Raw genomic sequence first — 15,039 nt, 5'->3', positions numbered from 1 at the left:
GGACTGTGGCGGGGGCGGACCCCGGGTGGGGCGCGTGGCGTGACGGAGTGGGGCGTGGACAGCTGGGGGAGGGGCAGGCGGAGAAGTGGGAGTGGCTAGAGCCTTGGAAATGGCAGATGAGGGGCCCCAGAGTACAGCTCAGTACAAGCCCCTGGTGAGGATTCATTAAGAGTCTTGAAACCTGAAGATTGCAGAGTTCCCCGAGGAGAGAGACTCTTTCGATTCCTGCTTACCTCCAGACGGAGCTGTCCCCCCACCCTTCCTGCTCAGGCCTGTGGTCATTCTCCAGAGGGCATCCGCCCATCCCAGATAGCCTTGTTTACCATGACTTCTTCTTAGGAAGATAGAAGGCCCATGTTTGGATACTCTGACACTCTTCCTACTGCCAAGAAGGACTCAGATACTGGTTAGCAATTGTTTACCAGAATTGTAACTAGGTGCTACCTGTTGATCTTTGATATAGGTGGGGAGATCAAGTTTTGGGTTGAGGGGATAGTGAGGCTCTGAGCTTCCTTCTTCCCTCCAGGACAAGGGGAAGAAGCCATGCCTACTTTGGGGGCTGGTTCTTCAACCCCTGACCGCTTTGCGGTGTCTGCGGAGGCAGAAGACAAGGTTCGGGAGCAGCAGGCCGGTTTGGAGCGCATCTTCAGCGTGGGGATGAGTGTCCTCCCTAAGGACTGCCCTGAGAATCCTCACATCTGGCTGCAACTTGAGGGCCCCAAGGAGAACGTCAGCAGAGCGAAGGTGAACCCTCCCCTGATCCTTCCCAGGGAGCCCTTCCGCACAGAGGCAGAGTTCTAGGAGGGGGCAGGGGACGATCTAAACTTCATCATTCCACTAGCAACCTCAGTGTCCCTGAGCTTTGAGGCACTTTCTAGCTCTGTTTTCAGTTTTGGTTTCATTTCTGCTGTGACAGCTCAGGTTCTGCAAGGACTTATTTGTGCTCTTTTGAAGAATAGAGATAATCCAGCTGAGCAAGTGGGCCCTGCCAAGGAATTCACTGTATGTGGGAGGTCACTGTATGTGGGTAGGGTGGGGGTGGGGAGGTCCAGCCACATTGCTTCCTTTGGAGTCAGGCAGGGGTTCTAATATGGCTCCACTACCTGCCTGCCTTGTGATCAAAGTCTTAGTTTCCTTATTTATAAAATGGGAAAAATAGCAGGCATCCTGGAGTTTGGGAATAATGAGGGGTAGATTCAAGCAGTTTCCTTTTCTGACATTCCCTTCCAGGAGTACCTGAAGGGTCTCTGCAGCCCAGAACTTCAAAATGAAATCCACTACCCCTCCAGACTGCACTGCATCTTCCTGGGAGCCCAGGGTTTCTTCCTTGACTGTCTGGCTTGGAGCACATCAGCCCATCTGGTACCTCAGGCACCTGGTTCACTGATGATCAGTGGCCTAACTGAGGCCTTTGTTATGGCTCAGAGCCGCGTGGAGGAGCTAGTGGGGCGGCTGAGCTGGGACTTTCAGCCAGGACCATGCCCCAGAGCCTCTCAGAGTGCTGGAGTGCTGAGTGACTTCTCTGCCTTGCTGCAGCCCTGGGAGGATGTCCACACAGAGGCCCTGCTGCAGCTGCCCCTGGCTGTTCAGGAGGAGCTTCTGAGTCTAGTGCAGGAGGCGTCCAGTGGGCAGGGGCCACAAGTGTTAACCTCATGGCAGGGGAGAAGCCCAGACCTGCTGAGTACTCAGCATTGGGGAGTCAGGGCTTTCCAGAGTGGAGGTGGGGAGTCGTTGCGCCCTGGATCTGTGGGGTGCAGAGAATCAAAAGGAGCAGAGGGAGGGAGTCATACTATTGAGAAGGATCAAGGGAAACAAGGTGGTTCCAAGGAGATGGATTTGTGGTGGAAGGAGCTGCCTAAGGAAGAGGCCTGGGACAGAGAAGTGGCTTTCAGGCCATATTCAGCAGGTGGAGGGACAGGGGAAGATGGGCCCCTGAAAAGAAAGGCCCTGGGAAAGGAGGGGGTACCTCAGGAAAGAGGTGGGTTTAGTGTCCAGGGTGAGTTTTCTGGTGCCCCTGGTCCCTGTCAGAGGACAGCTCAAACCCGGGGAGCTTCCCTTCTTCAGCGGTTGCACAATGGAAATGCCTCACCTCCAAGAGTACCTAGCCCTCCACCTGCGCCCGAACCCCCATGGCCCTGTGGAGACCGGGGAGACCGGGGAGATAAGCAGCAGGCCGTGGCTCGAGGTCGAGGGTTTCCTGGGAGACGAGGTACCCGTGGGTGCAACTTAGTGACTGGCACACAGCGTTTCCAGGAGGCCCTGAAGGATCCTTTCACCTTGTGCCTTGCCAATGTGCCTGGCCAGCCAGACCTCCGCCATATTGTCATTGATGGCAGCAATGTGGCCATGGTGTGAGTACCTAGCGGGGCTGGTGTTGGGGAGGGAGGATGATACAGTCATCTTTATGTGTCCTGGGGACATGGCTGAGGGGCTAGTACTGCAGTGAGGCTGTCAGGCCCCTCACCTGGGTTTCCCCCTGTAGCCACGGGCTCCAGCACTACTTCTCCAGCCGGGGCATTGCCATTGCTGTGCAGTACTTCTGGGACCGTGGCCATCGTGACATAACCGTCTTTGTGCCTCAATGGCGCTTCAGTAAGGATGCCAAGGTTCGAGGTGAGTTGGGTTTGATCATCTGTGTCCTGGGATTGGCTCTGTTTCCACCTTGAGGAGAACCCTGTTTGTTCTTTTTCTATAGAGAGTCACTTCCTGCAAAAGCTGTACTCCCTCAGCTTGCTCTCCCTAACTCCCTCACGAGTCATGGATGGAAAAAGGATCTCCTCCTATGACGACAGGTACTGCTACCCTCCTTGCCCGAGCTTTGATTATTTAAGGAGTCCAGTAGGAGGTTGAGGGAGAGAGAGAATCTCCTGACCATTTTCTTTGTCTCCAAGCCTCAGGAGTAGGGGCAGAGAGTTATTCCTCCATGTGCTCTTATGACGGGTTAGGTAAACCTCCCCCATAGCTGAGATGGGATAGACTTAGACAACCGTGTTTGCCCCTTCATCATTCTTCTTCATTCATCAACCTGAATGACATCTTGTATTTGTGTAGTGCCTTCCTGTCTAGGAAATACTGGTTTATTGGAAAGATGGGAAAGCTACTGACACAAATAGCTGACAGATGTGTTTTTATAAGCTAAATTTCCAAATGTGTAGAGAAACTCCCCCAACATTCTGGAGAAACCAGAGTAAACAATTAAAAGTATGAGGAAGAAACACAGCCTGTGAACAATAGGACTGTACAAACTGGTATGGTAGAAAGATCATAGGACGTAGAATTTAAATATCTGAATTTGAGCTTCAAGTTCACTTCTCATTGATTTCATCTATAGGCTCATACCTTAGTGAATTAACCTCTTTGGCTCAGGTTCCTCCTCCATGCATTTGTCTTCCTTATGAATATCAAAAGAAGAAAAGTAGTGTTCTTGCCTCACTCAACGGGGTAGGCAAGAGTCCATCACATTTCCTTGTATGGACCAAATTATGTGTTGCATAAAATATTATCTCTGTTTTAAAGCTGTGGACACAAAGGGTAAGAATGGTGAACTACCCTAACAAAGGAAAAATAGACCTCAGAACTGCCAGATAGTTTAAATCCAGGGCATATTCCAGCTGCAGTATACATACATGGTGTGGGGAAAAGGGCAGATTTGAAAGCTAATTAACCAGTTTAAAAATTTAACAACTATAGGTTCTTTGTCCTTTAGGATATTATTTAGTTTTAAACAGTTAATTTCAAACTGCGGTGATTATACATTTTGTCTTTTCAAAACTTAACCAACTGTGGTGACACGCGTGGCTCAGGAGGCTGAGGCAAGAGGTTGTGAGCTCAAAGCCAGCCTCAGCAAAAGCAAGGTGCTAAGCAACTCAGTGAGACCCTGTTTCTAAATAAAATACAAAATAGGGCTGGGGGGTGTGGCTCAGTGGTCAGGTGCCCCTAAATTCTATCACTGGTACCCCCCTAAAAACAAACAAAAAAAACTTCTTATGAATAAATACTGTTTTACAAAATTCCTTCTAGTGGAATTTTGTTTTATGCTGAGATTTCACAGTGAATCCAAGATGGGACCTTCTTTCCACACCAGCACTGAAAGAGAATTGAGACTGAATTGAGTCAGTTTTAATGACTTTTAAAGGCATGTGTTTGTGCAGTTGTGTAGGACCTGATGGGCAGATAACAATGTAAATTGGGAGTTTTTCCTGGTAACAGTGAATAAGCACCGTGCTACACAGCATAGGCTGACAAATGAACAACATGCCATGTAATGCATTAATAGTAAAATATGCTTAACTGGAAAATACCTTTTGTATACCATCTGTATACCTTATACATAAATTTTCTTCCCAGCCAGAAACTCAGAACCAGACTTTGCTCCTGCCTAATCCTGTCAAATACTAATTGCCTGCTTAGTGTTAGGTACATGGTCTGCAGAAGGAACATGGGGAACAAGATCTGACTCTTGACTTCAAAGAGCCAAAAGAAACTTATAAATCAGATACTACAGCAACTCAGAGGAAGGGAGCCCTCTCTGACTGGTGTTTTGCAGGAGTGGAGAGTTTGTGAATTGTTTGTTGAGAAGGATGTGGATGGGCTGGATCTCTTGGTTTCTAAAACTGTTAACAAGACTGCTTTCACCACATGAATCTACGTGATGGGATCAGAATTGCTAAAGTGAGACACCAGGCATCGATATTTTTTTGGTACTAGGGATTTTACCTAGGGGTGCTTTACCACTGAATCATATCCCCAGCCCTTTGTATTTTTTATTTAGTGAGACAGGGTCTTTGGTAAGTTGCTTAGGGCCTCGCTATGTTGCTGAGGCTGGCCTCAAACTTGCAATCCTCCTGCCTCAGCTTCCTGAGTCGCTGGAATTACAGGTGTGCTCCACCATGCCTGGCTTACCTTTTTAAAGTTCCCCTGGTGACTGTGTTTATCAGCAAGGTTTGGGGAACACTTTCCAGATGGAGGGAATGGTTTGAGAAACATAAAGTCAGAGACAGTGTAGGCCATGTTTAGAGAGCAGGGTGTAATCTGATAATTGATTTTGACTGGAGTTGAGGGCACATCAGGGAATAATGGGAGAGAGAAGTCTGTGAGGGTGCTGTAGAACTGGATTCTAGAGGGCTTTAGCTGCCAGGCCTGAGCATGTGGACTTAGTAGATGAAGGCAGGTGTGGGAAAGCTCTGTACAGGGAAAGAGCATGTTTTCTTGCGGGAGGGCAGGCGAACCAGGAGGGTGGTGAAGGGTGAGAGGTAGGTGAATGGTGAAGAGGCTATGTGGTATCTCACCTGTAACATCTGAATTATTAAGGTGGTAAGGAAGGAAGGGGGCTTCCAGAGTGGAGGGCGTTTCAGAGGATGAACATAGTGGATTTTTAAGTGATTGGTTGGGTAGGATGGAAGACAGAGTCAGTACCAGATCTGTCTCTTACAAATGAGGCACAAAATGTTGGGTGAAGGGTTGTGGCTAGTGGATGGAATGCTGTTGGGGGACCACCTAGGATTCATCTTTATTTCTGCTCTAACCCATGATAACTGTATCCAGTAAGCCACCTGTAGCGGTCAGTGTGAGGTAGGGACGTCATTTCTCCATCCCCAGAAGTAAGTCACAGGGATTGGTAATACTCTGGGCCTTGAAGACTGCTGGAATGTTGCCATGGTTTTTGAGACAGGTTCATGGTGAAGCTGGCAGAAGAGACCAACGGGATCATTGTCTCCAATGACCAATTCCGGGACTTGGCAGAGGAGTCTGACAAGTGGATGGCAATCATCAGAGAGCGGTGAGGGAGCTCTCCCTTGAGACTAGGGCATGGACTCAGACCTTTCTCTAAAAGCAGCTCTCCTCTGGCCACTGGGTGAGAACTCTGGGAAGGGGCTTGAAATTGCCTGAAAGGATGATAGCCAGGAGATTCTGGTAGTGGTGGTCTCAGCTCTCTGAAGGTGGATAAGGGCCTCTCTGTGACCGCTCTTTCTCTTCTTCATCTAGCTTGCTGCCTTTCACCTTTGTGGGAAACCACTTCATGGTTCCTGATGACCCACTGGGGCGAAATGGCCCCACCCTGGATGAGTTCCTGAAGAAGCCAGCCAGGTAATGCCCCAGACTCCCTGCCAGCAGCTCTGAGCTCTCTTCTCTCTGCAGACCTGGAGACTTGAGTGGGAGGGTGACTTCAGTTTGGGACAGCTTCATTCTACAGTAGTTTGAATTGCTTTGCACATGGCCTTTAAAACCTCTGTAAGGGGCTGGGGTTGTGGCTCAATGACAGAGCGCTTGCCTCGCATGTGTGAGGCACTGGGTTTGATCCTCAGCACCACATAAAAATGATCAAATAAAATAAAGGTATTGTGACTATCTACAACTAAAAAACAAATCATTAAAATAAATAAATAAATAAAACCTCTGTAGGGAATCCTGACACAGAAGTCCTGGTTGGGAGGGAAACTCCTGTTTCAGGAATGTCAATGTGTTTGATGAAGTTCTTTGGAAAATGGTTGTTTGTACTAATAGCCAGTTGTATTCAGCATGCTCTCTGCTGGACCATTAAGTAAGTGGTTAATTTAGGGCTAGAACTACATTATTAATGGCCAGGATCACCTTGTAAAGGGTCTATCTCCCTTTCAGAAGTGGACTGATACTGCCACTCAGTGGTCAGTTTAGGGAACTTAAGAATTGTTCTCCCAGAGTCAGGAATAGGCAGGCTAGTTAAGAGGAGGAGGCGCACTGAGAGCTACTTTCCCTCTAGATGCTCATCACCTCTTTTTGTTCTGCTTCTTCCCAGGAAACAGGGATCTTCTAAGGCTCAGAATCCTTCCAGGGCCTTTGCAGAACATGGTAATCAGCAGCAGGGGAGGGAAGAGGAAAAAGGTACTGGTGGCATTCGGAAGACCCGGGAGACCGAGAGGCTCCGGCGCCAGCTGCTGGAGGTGTTCCGGGGTCAGGATCACAAGGTGGATTTCATCCTGCAGCGGGAACCATACTGTCGGGACATCAACCAACTGTCTGAGGCCCTGCTTGGTCTCAACTTTTGAGCCTTACTTGCTTTTGTGGCTGTTGCCCTGTTTAGCCTCCCTCAGCGCAGCACCTTCTGGGAGAGTCCCTCTGCTGTTCATACTCTGACCCAGGCTTACTCTGAGTTGGTGATTTGGGTCAGGGAAGCACTGGGGAAGAATATGTAAGTGAGGGACATTTCTTGCCTGGGCCCTTTGGGGGCAGATCCACAAACTGACCCAATGTCAAGAGAAGACCGCAGCCAGCTCTCAAGAGGTCTGCTCAGCTTTAACTTTTCAACCTTGTTTTTTAACACAGGGCTTCAAGAAAGGGTAAATCCTGGAGATTGGGACTGTGGCTGAGTTGGGCAGAGGCTAGGGTGGGCCAGAGGTGGCAAAAAAGCTGAGTCTTTCCTCTCCCTTGCTGCTGCTTTGGTTGGCCAGAGGACAGGAAGCTCTGCTGGCTGGGCTGTCTCCTGGGAGTGTCAAAGGGAATGCTGGACCCTGGAGGGGCTATAGAGTATTGGGTTGCAGGGAGGTAGCAATGAGCTGGTGACAAAGGCAGAGGGAGACCTGGTTTCCAGTCCAGATATGCCTGCCTGTGACCTTGAGCTGGTTGGCCTTTACTTCTGCCTGTAAATCAGAAGTAAAACTACCTGTTGGGAGGAGATATGAGATCATAGAGGAAAGCTCCTTGGAGGAAAGTACTTAGACAAAGTCTCAGGTATGTCTGCCTGTGGCTGCACAGGCTCCCTAACCAAACCTCACTTTCAGAGATGTGGGTCCTCCATGTCCAGGGTCCATGCCCTAGATTTTAACACTGTGTCCTTGTATAACATGCCCTATAATGGCTGCATCCCTTTTGGGCAACCTTTAAAGTCCACATTTACAAGATAGTTCAATTAGGACTGACTGTTTGCATTACCGAAATACTCTCAGGGTTCCTATAAATGGCAGCTCTTCTGTTATATTCAAGGGTTTGTTTACAGTATATATGTCAAAAAGCCCAGTTAGATCCTCTAGCTGAAATGTTGACAGCATTCACCAAATTGATGAAGCCATGCTGTGCAATGACAATGTAGATGTGATCGGCCCCTAAAGTTTTCATTATGGAAGACATATGTTGCTTAAAGTAAGGCACAGTTCTGTTTGGTGTATGTATGGAGGTGGGAGGGCTATGAAAGTTTTATTAGATGAACCAATTATCTAGAAAATGAAAACTGAAGAATCAGAGTTGGAAGGATCTGATTGGCCACAAGACCAAACCCACTGTCCATCATAACATGTTCTTTCCATCCTGATTCCCACAGGACAGTGCCTTGTATCTGTTTGAATTCTTCCTCTTCTGGGGCATTTTCTTCCAGCAAGGCAGCACATTCCTCCTGGGGACAGTATTAATCAGTAGTCTGTCTTCTAGTGTAGCCTAAACTATGCTTTTATGTTACTGCTCCTTCCCCCAGGAATAACAGTCAACTTTCCTAGAGTCCAAGACCAAATAAAAAGATAAGACAGTTACCCTGAGTTCTGTTTGTTTGGGCCCCCAGTCTCCCTGAATAAGAACCTTTTCAGGCTTACTCCTCTGCTTTCCTGACTGGCACAGGAAGTTGTGTACTGCATGGGGAGCAGAATGAGGGAGAAGGGTCCCTAGGTTCCAGTGTCTGCCTGTGTCCCCAGTGGTGATTTATATCTCTAGATTGTATTGACTCATGCTAGGAGCAGGTATGTTGGAGACCTTGGCCTATAAATCACAAGTAAACTACCTGTTGGGAGGAGAAATGAGATCATGGAGGAAAGCTCTTTGGAGAAAAAAGTACCTAGACAAAATCTTAGGTGTGTCTCCCTGTGGCTGCACAGGCTCCCTAACCTGTGCAGGGAAGTTAGGGAGGTAACAATGACTCAGACAATCTACAGTACCCTGGGAAGAAAGGAGATGATGGGTTAATACGGTCCAAACTGGGAGCTGGGAGGATTACTTCTGGTTAAGCTGTGGCAGATATCACAAATTCAGGTAGATTAGGATACTAGATGAACATTTGGGATTTACTTCTTCTTAATAGGGTCAAGTTTGTTGTTTGTGATTGGTTCTCTGCCCTTTTTACTTTCTATGACTGTGAGAATACCCAGAGGACAGAAGTATTTTCTACCCTTTTGTGCTGAAGGCCTTGGTAGAATGAAGTGGCCCCCGTTAGTTGAAAGGCAAATCCTAGGCTTCGTGTTCTACTGCAGTTTGATAAATTGGGACCAACATGTGATTGCTTTTATTAATTCACCACCATTTGATGACACAGGTTGGAGGCTGCCCTACAATGGGGTTTCATTTCTTCCTCTGCTGGCATCCTAATGGCACTCTGAATGGGTGTGCAGGATGACCACAAAACTTACTGGAAATGGATTATCATTTTTCTTGTCTTCTAATCTCACTTTCATCATAACTTCATGCCCCAGAACTGTGACCCGGTCTTTTGGTTACTGAGGGACCAAGAAGAGAAAAGGTGAGGAGAGATGTTGCCTATTATAACTTTCAAAACTCTATGTAGAGAAATGAATCATCTGGGGTGACAGTCCTTGAAATAAATTCCAGGAGAATCTAGGTCAAAGAGATGAGCAGAAGCTAGAGAGATAATTTATCTTTATTGCCAAAACTACAGAGCATTTTCTACACAGAACTGGGACAACAATGTAGCACATAAACCAAACTTGGAAATTCTTTTACAAGGAGTGGAAAAAGTTAAGGTCCTAACTTGATGAGATTATAATCTTGAAACTGTGGAGAGTTTCTCACTTAAACAAGGTGCAAGAACAATGGAGAAGAAAGAAGAATGGGAACGAAATCTCTTAGATCCAGATCAGTTTTTAATCTTAAGTAGAGGACCACCTGAGCCAATTCACAGGAAGCCTCTGCTGAGGGATGGGCTTCTGCCCCTGCTATGCACCTCCCTACTTAGGCTACAATTTCCTTCAAGGCAGCCCCCAGCTCTGGGAAGGAATATTGGTAGCCAGTGGCCAGTGTTCGCCGCGGAACTACCTTCTGGCCCTCTAGCAGCATGATGGCACGCTCTCGCCCAAAGACAGCTCTCACCACAGTGGCAGGGAGAGGGATAAAGGCTGGGCGGCCCAGGGCAGTGCCCAAGGCCTGGGCAAACTCAGCATTGGTGGTTGTGGAGGCTGGAGCCACTCCATTCAGGATGCCCTGCACATGATTTACTTCAAGGGCATGGGTTAGGATTCCTGCCAGGTCCTGGATGTGAATCCAGGGGAAGAACTGGTTGCCTGAGCCGATGGGGCCCCCCAAACCCAGGCGGAAGGGCAGTATCATGTGGCCGATGGCACCACCTCCACGGCCTAGCACAACCCCTAGAACAGGCAAGAGAGATGGTATAGGGAGTCCTTTCAGCCTTAAAGCAGCCTGAATGCTGTTCCCATTTCTCAGTTTTCCCTTTTTTACTCCCCGTGTGGACCCAGTTCTGTAATAAGAGTTGAGGGTTATGGCTCTCCTTAGACTTTCTACTCTCCCCTCCGCAGACTGACGAGAGTGATGGCATACTCTCTTTGTAAATTTAGCTCCTTGGATATCCTCCCTACCCACAGCCTAGAGAAGTCATTCCACCCTGTCTGGGACCCAGGCCCTTGGTTCTCACCAGAGCGTACCACCACCTGGCGTGTAGAATCTCCAGGAAGCCTGGCTGCAGCTTCCCATTTGGTTACAAGGTTGGAGAAAAAGTCAAAATCCCCTCCTGGGCTGTCCTCATCATACTCTGCAGTCAGGCTGGGACGGTAGTAAGCTGTTGGAAAGCACTTATTTGTTTTGGGTGTCTTTTTCCTGCCTAGTCCTAGACTAGGCAGCTAAGACTCCACTTGGCCTCTCCTATTAGACCCCATGAGAAGAAAGCCATGGATACCTTCCCCTTGAGCTTCTTTATGACCTGACTTGGTCCTGCTTGGAAGAACTCTCAACTTTGGTTGCAGGGCTACTCTCAGAGGCTGCTAGCATAATAGTGGTTAAGAATAGAATACATGGGACTGCCTGAGTTTTAATTCAGCTCTGACTTTTGACAAACTATGTATGGAATCTCTGTATGGAATTTCTGCATCTTTAAAAATGGAAATAATAGTACCTACCTCATAGGGTTGTTGTGAGGATTAACAATGTAATATGTATAAAACACTTAGAATCGTGGCTGGTATGTATGTTATAATGAAATACAACAGTCAAGAGCTCTTCCTAAAGAACTGTGGTATGAAAAGCAAGGGACTTGGGAGGAGGTGGGCTTTTCCTTGGCCTTAGGAGTGGTATCACTCCCCCTCTTTCTCTGAGATTCTTCATTTCTCAGTGAAAGGACACAGGTCAGGAGAAACATGCATGGATCCAGGGCCTAGAATTTACCATATCTGGGAATGAGCAGCTCTCCAAAGTGTATACAGCTACAAGGGCTGAGCTACCCTCTTAATCTGCACCCCATTTCCCTTGGCTAATGTAAGAAGTTGGTGATTTAGGGGCATACCTACACCTGTGACTAAGATCCAGGCTTTGGGGGGTTGTGGGGCTTTGGTGATGGCTTTAGCTAGCATTTGGGTGGTCTCCAGGCGGCTGCTGAGAACATCTTTTTGGAAAGCTTCATTCCACCTGCAGGAAAAATAAGAGGAAATGAAAAGCCACTAAATACATACACACATCTTCTCCTCTCTGTCTCTGGGACTTATTCTATACCAATTTCTAGTAAAATCCTGCATGTGGCTAAAGAAAAAATGGTTCATGTGTACTGAAAGTGGAAAAGACATATCTTCCTTGGGCATTTTATACGTGAGAACTTAAATCAACTGGCTGACTGGGTAGGGGAGCAGGTGGGCATAGACGGGTGGGGTGGGATGGGATGAATACTCTAGCATATCTTCAGTTCTCATTCTGACAGCTCCATTAGTTCCAGCTTACAGGGTTCCTTTGTACCCTCTCTTCTTTCTGCTCTGGGGGATATTTTATTTGTTTTAGGGACCCAACTGACCTTCGGAGAGGGTTGAGGATGTTCTCTCCGGCCAGGTTGACAGCGACATCACAGCTGGGCAGCCCAGATCTAGCAAGCTCATCCTGTCAGAGAAAAGCTCACAGTGCCTGCGGGCCCCGCCCTGTGCTGACAAACTGCCTCCCTACCCAGTTTCTAGGGGTTGGGCATACCCACGTGATCCGACCCGGTCTGGGCTGTCGGGAGACCAATGTCACTTCGTGGCCTCTGGCTTTCAGCAGCTGGATTAGGGCTGTTCCAACGAAGCCCGTTCCACCACCTGGTCGGAGAATACAAACTGTTTATGCCTCGGGGATGAAGGCTGATGCTTTGCTTCCCCTACTCTCCCCTCGAGACAGGAGACACAGGTCACAGGGGTCAGGGAGGTTCGGTTTTTCGGGCTAGGAGACTAAGGTCAGGTTGCTTGTGGAGGAAACTGTGCGCTTTCGGCAAGGCCTCCCAACCCTTCATCTCTGGTAAGCCGCCCCCCACTCTCCCTTTCTTCTCTCCCTCACCCACGAGCACCCGCATAGCGATCAGATCCTAACACGCCTGCGCAAGATTTAAAGCTCCCCCTCCTTCTCTCGACGCGACTATGACCCTCTGCGCATGCGTATTTTGGAAAACGCGCTCCAATTGGGAGCTGACAGGGTCGAGACTGGGCGTGGCCCTGCCCAGCAACCCGGAAGAGTTTACAAAGACAGACACTGAATTTTACCGGGAGGCGTAGGGCGGGGAAAGAGGCAGAGGAAGGAAGTTCAATCTCACTCATCGCCCAAAGGAACCAATAAAAACTGAGACCCGAAGCTCAAAACTACTGAAACTGCAGAAGTCTGCAAATCCGGTTGGTTAGGTGGGTCAGGAATACACCGCTGACAGGGATTTTTTTTCCTACTCGTCCTATTTTATCTTCTCACTGTTCTGGTCTCGTATTTAAAGAGTTACAAAATTCCTCTCATTCTTGATCCACTCCAGCCTTTTGTTTTCTCCGGCCCATCTTCTGTTTTTTTACCTTCATAGCTCTTCTGCTCAAAAGTGTTTTCCGCCCAGTGCGATTGCACAAGCCTGTAATTCCAGCGATTGGGGAGGCTGAGGCAGGAGAATTACAAATTCGAGGCCAGCCTGGACAATTGAAAACAACAACAACAACAACAACAGCAACAACAACAACAACAACAAAACCACTGGGGATATAGCTCAATGGTGGAGCATCCCTGAGTTCAATCCCCGGCCAAACACAGACATACATACACACGTGTTTTCTCTTTTGTACTTGACAATACACGGTCTGTTTTCTGCCTTTGTCATTCATTTCCTCTCTCCAAGAAAACAATTTTCCCATGTGTCACCAAATCTAACGCCTAGTTTTGACTATTTTTCTTGACCTCTCAGGATCACTGGGCACCTACCAACTTCTCTCTCTTTAGAAATGCTGTCCCTTGACCTCTCTGAAAAACCACACTTTCTTCTGGGCCTTTCTGTTAACTCTTCAGTCTCCATTGCTTGCTTTATCTCCTTTAAATTCTTAAAATATTAGTATTCCTCAGAGCTGGGTCTTAGGACTTCTTTACCCATCCTGTGCTTTCTCACAAATATCTACATCTGAGTTCAGTTACTAGTTTTTTACAGTAGCTTCTCCATCCCAAATCTCCTGTGCAATTCAGATTTGTCCGCTGACCTCTTGACTCCTATAGAAAACTTCCCACTAGAGATCTCTTGTTGGTTGCCTGAAAACCTTTGATTTTACTTACTAAATATCTCCCAGATCGGTTTCTCTCTGTGTCTGCCACTACAACCTTCATTCCAGCTATTCTTCTTTTCTAAATTCTTGTAATAGGCTTCTAATAGGTATTCCTACTTAGTCTTTCCTCACCATACTATTGCAAGCCGAGTGATAATAGAATAACATGTGGAAGGAACACTACAGTGATCCTGAAACATTTCCAAATATAAAATTCCTGGATATGTTGGTTAGAATTTAACATACCTCCATTTGAATGCATTGTGAGGTTTTCCAGAAAAATAAAGGAAATCTCTAGAGACCAAAAAGCAAAGAGTATTTGGGACTGAGGCTAACATGAAGATGCTTTGCTTGGTCAAACTTCAGTCAGACTTTTTTTTTTTTTTTAGTTGTAGTTGGACACAATACCTTTATTTTACTTATTTATTTTTATGTGGTGCTGAGGATTGAACCCAGGGCCTCACACATGCTAGGTGAGTGCTCTACTGCTGAGCCACAACCCCAGCCCTAGTCAGACTTATGAATCTTCTTTTAGGCTTATTTTTGTACTTGTAAAATCCAGTTTTCACAAAAAGCCCTACTAAGTCAATTTGGCAAGAATCCCTTCCCCTCCATATCTAGTCACTTGCAATATACTATTAGGTCCCTCATCCTCTATCACTACCCCCAGGTGATGTCTGGTAACCCTGGTTTATCTTTAGCAAGAATCATGTTAGACTGGTTTTGTCAGAATCTCCCTTTCCTTGATATTTTCTCACAACTGTAATGTTAAGCAAAAACAAAATTGTAGAAATGTACTTATACTATAATGCCATTTATTTGATGATTAAAAATAAACACTATTTTTATTGGGATGAGTAAATTTATAAAGTAAAAAGTAATGCATGGGAATGATAGAAAATTCAGAGTAGTGCTTAGTGCTCTTCACAGAATCCTCTCCTCTTCACCATCAGTCTTCTCTCCGTAGCTGCAGCCATGAAGGGCAAGCTGGGCTGTGTAGTTTTAGTGGGTACAAGGTATAACATGGATAGGGGAGACTCTGCGCCAGGACTGACAGGAAGGTTTTCCACTTTCTTTCTTTCTTTAATAAATATTTTTTAGTTGTAGTTGGACATAATACCTTTATTTTTTTATTTTTATGTGGTGCTGAGGATTGAACCCAGGGCCTCACACATGCTAGGCAACTGCTCTACCACTGAGCAACAACCCCAGCCCAGGTTTTCCACTTTTCTTAATGCAAAATGTGAGTTGGTGTTCCTTTCCTCAGCAGATAAACTGGGCTGTCCTCTAGAGAAGAAAGTGAGCCTGATATGCATTC

The 15,039-nt window shown here is 47.1% G+C and overlaps 2 protein-coding genes across 5 annotated transcripts in view; one reads left to right on the top strand and one right to left on the bottom strand.

The window, feature by feature from the left end:
* Positions 1-8,498, top strand: part of Khnyn (KH and NYN domain containing) — a 9,125-nt gene extending 627 nt beyond the window's left edge. The window contains exons 2-9 of one of the 3 annotated variants that reach the window (XM_048798733.1): positions 340-406; positions 527-744; positions 1,231-2,351; positions 2,483-2,613; positions 2,696-2,792; positions 5,672-5,779; positions 5,986-6,087; positions 6,776-8,498. In XM_048798733.1, coding sequence (XP_048654690.1) covers positions 355-406; positions 527-744; positions 1,231-2,351; positions 2,483-2,613; positions 2,696-2,792; positions 5,672-5,779; positions 5,986-6,087; positions 6,776-7,025 — 2,079 coding nt within the window. In that variant the 5' untranslated portion in view covers positions 340-354 and the 3' untranslated portion in view covers positions 7,026-8,498. Of the gene's footprint in view, positions 1-75; positions 407-526; positions 745-1,230; positions 2,352-2,482; positions 2,614-2,695; positions 2,793-5,671; positions 5,855-5,985; positions 6,088-6,775 lie in introns of those variants that run through there. The other 2 variants (XM_015491856.2, XR_007345838.1) reach the window with 2 other exon arrangements.
* A 1,097-nt stretch (positions 8,499-9,595) lies between these two features.
* Positions 9,596-12,580, bottom strand: Sdr39u1 (short chain dehydrogenase/reductase family 39U member 1). Of its 2 annotated transcripts, XM_015491867.2 has the most exons (6): positions 12,496-12,580; positions 12,154-12,260; positions 11,984-12,066; positions 11,486-11,607; positions 10,622-10,765; positions 9,596-10,337 (listed from the first exon to the last, which is right to left on the bottom strand). In XM_015491867.2, the coding sequence occupies exons 1-6, from the start codon at positions 12,509-12,511 to the stop codon at positions 9,925-9,927; spliced, it is 885 nt and encodes a 294-aa protein (XP_015347353.1). In that variant the 5' UTR covers positions 12,512-12,580; the 3' UTR covers positions 9,596-9,924. The 2 variants fall into 2 exon arrangements, with proteins under 2 accessions (XP_015347353.1, XP_048654691.1); XM_048798734.1 differs by lacking the exons at positions 11,984-12,066; positions 12,496-12,580 and having other exon boundaries at positions 12,154-12,464.
* Between the last annotated feature and the right edge of the window lie 2,459 nt (positions 12,581-15,039).

This window comes from Marmota marmota, unplaced genomic scaffold (assembly GCF_001458135.2).
Source record: "Marmota marmota marmota unplaced genomic scaffold, marMar, whole genome shotgun sequence".
Classification (NCBI taxonomy): domain Eukaryota; kingdom Metazoa; phylum Chordata; class Mammalia; order Rodentia; family Sciuridae; genus Marmota; species Marmota marmota.
The sequence above is the reverse complement of the archived record's forward strand: the minus strand, read 5'-3'. Positions and strand labels throughout refer to the sequence as shown.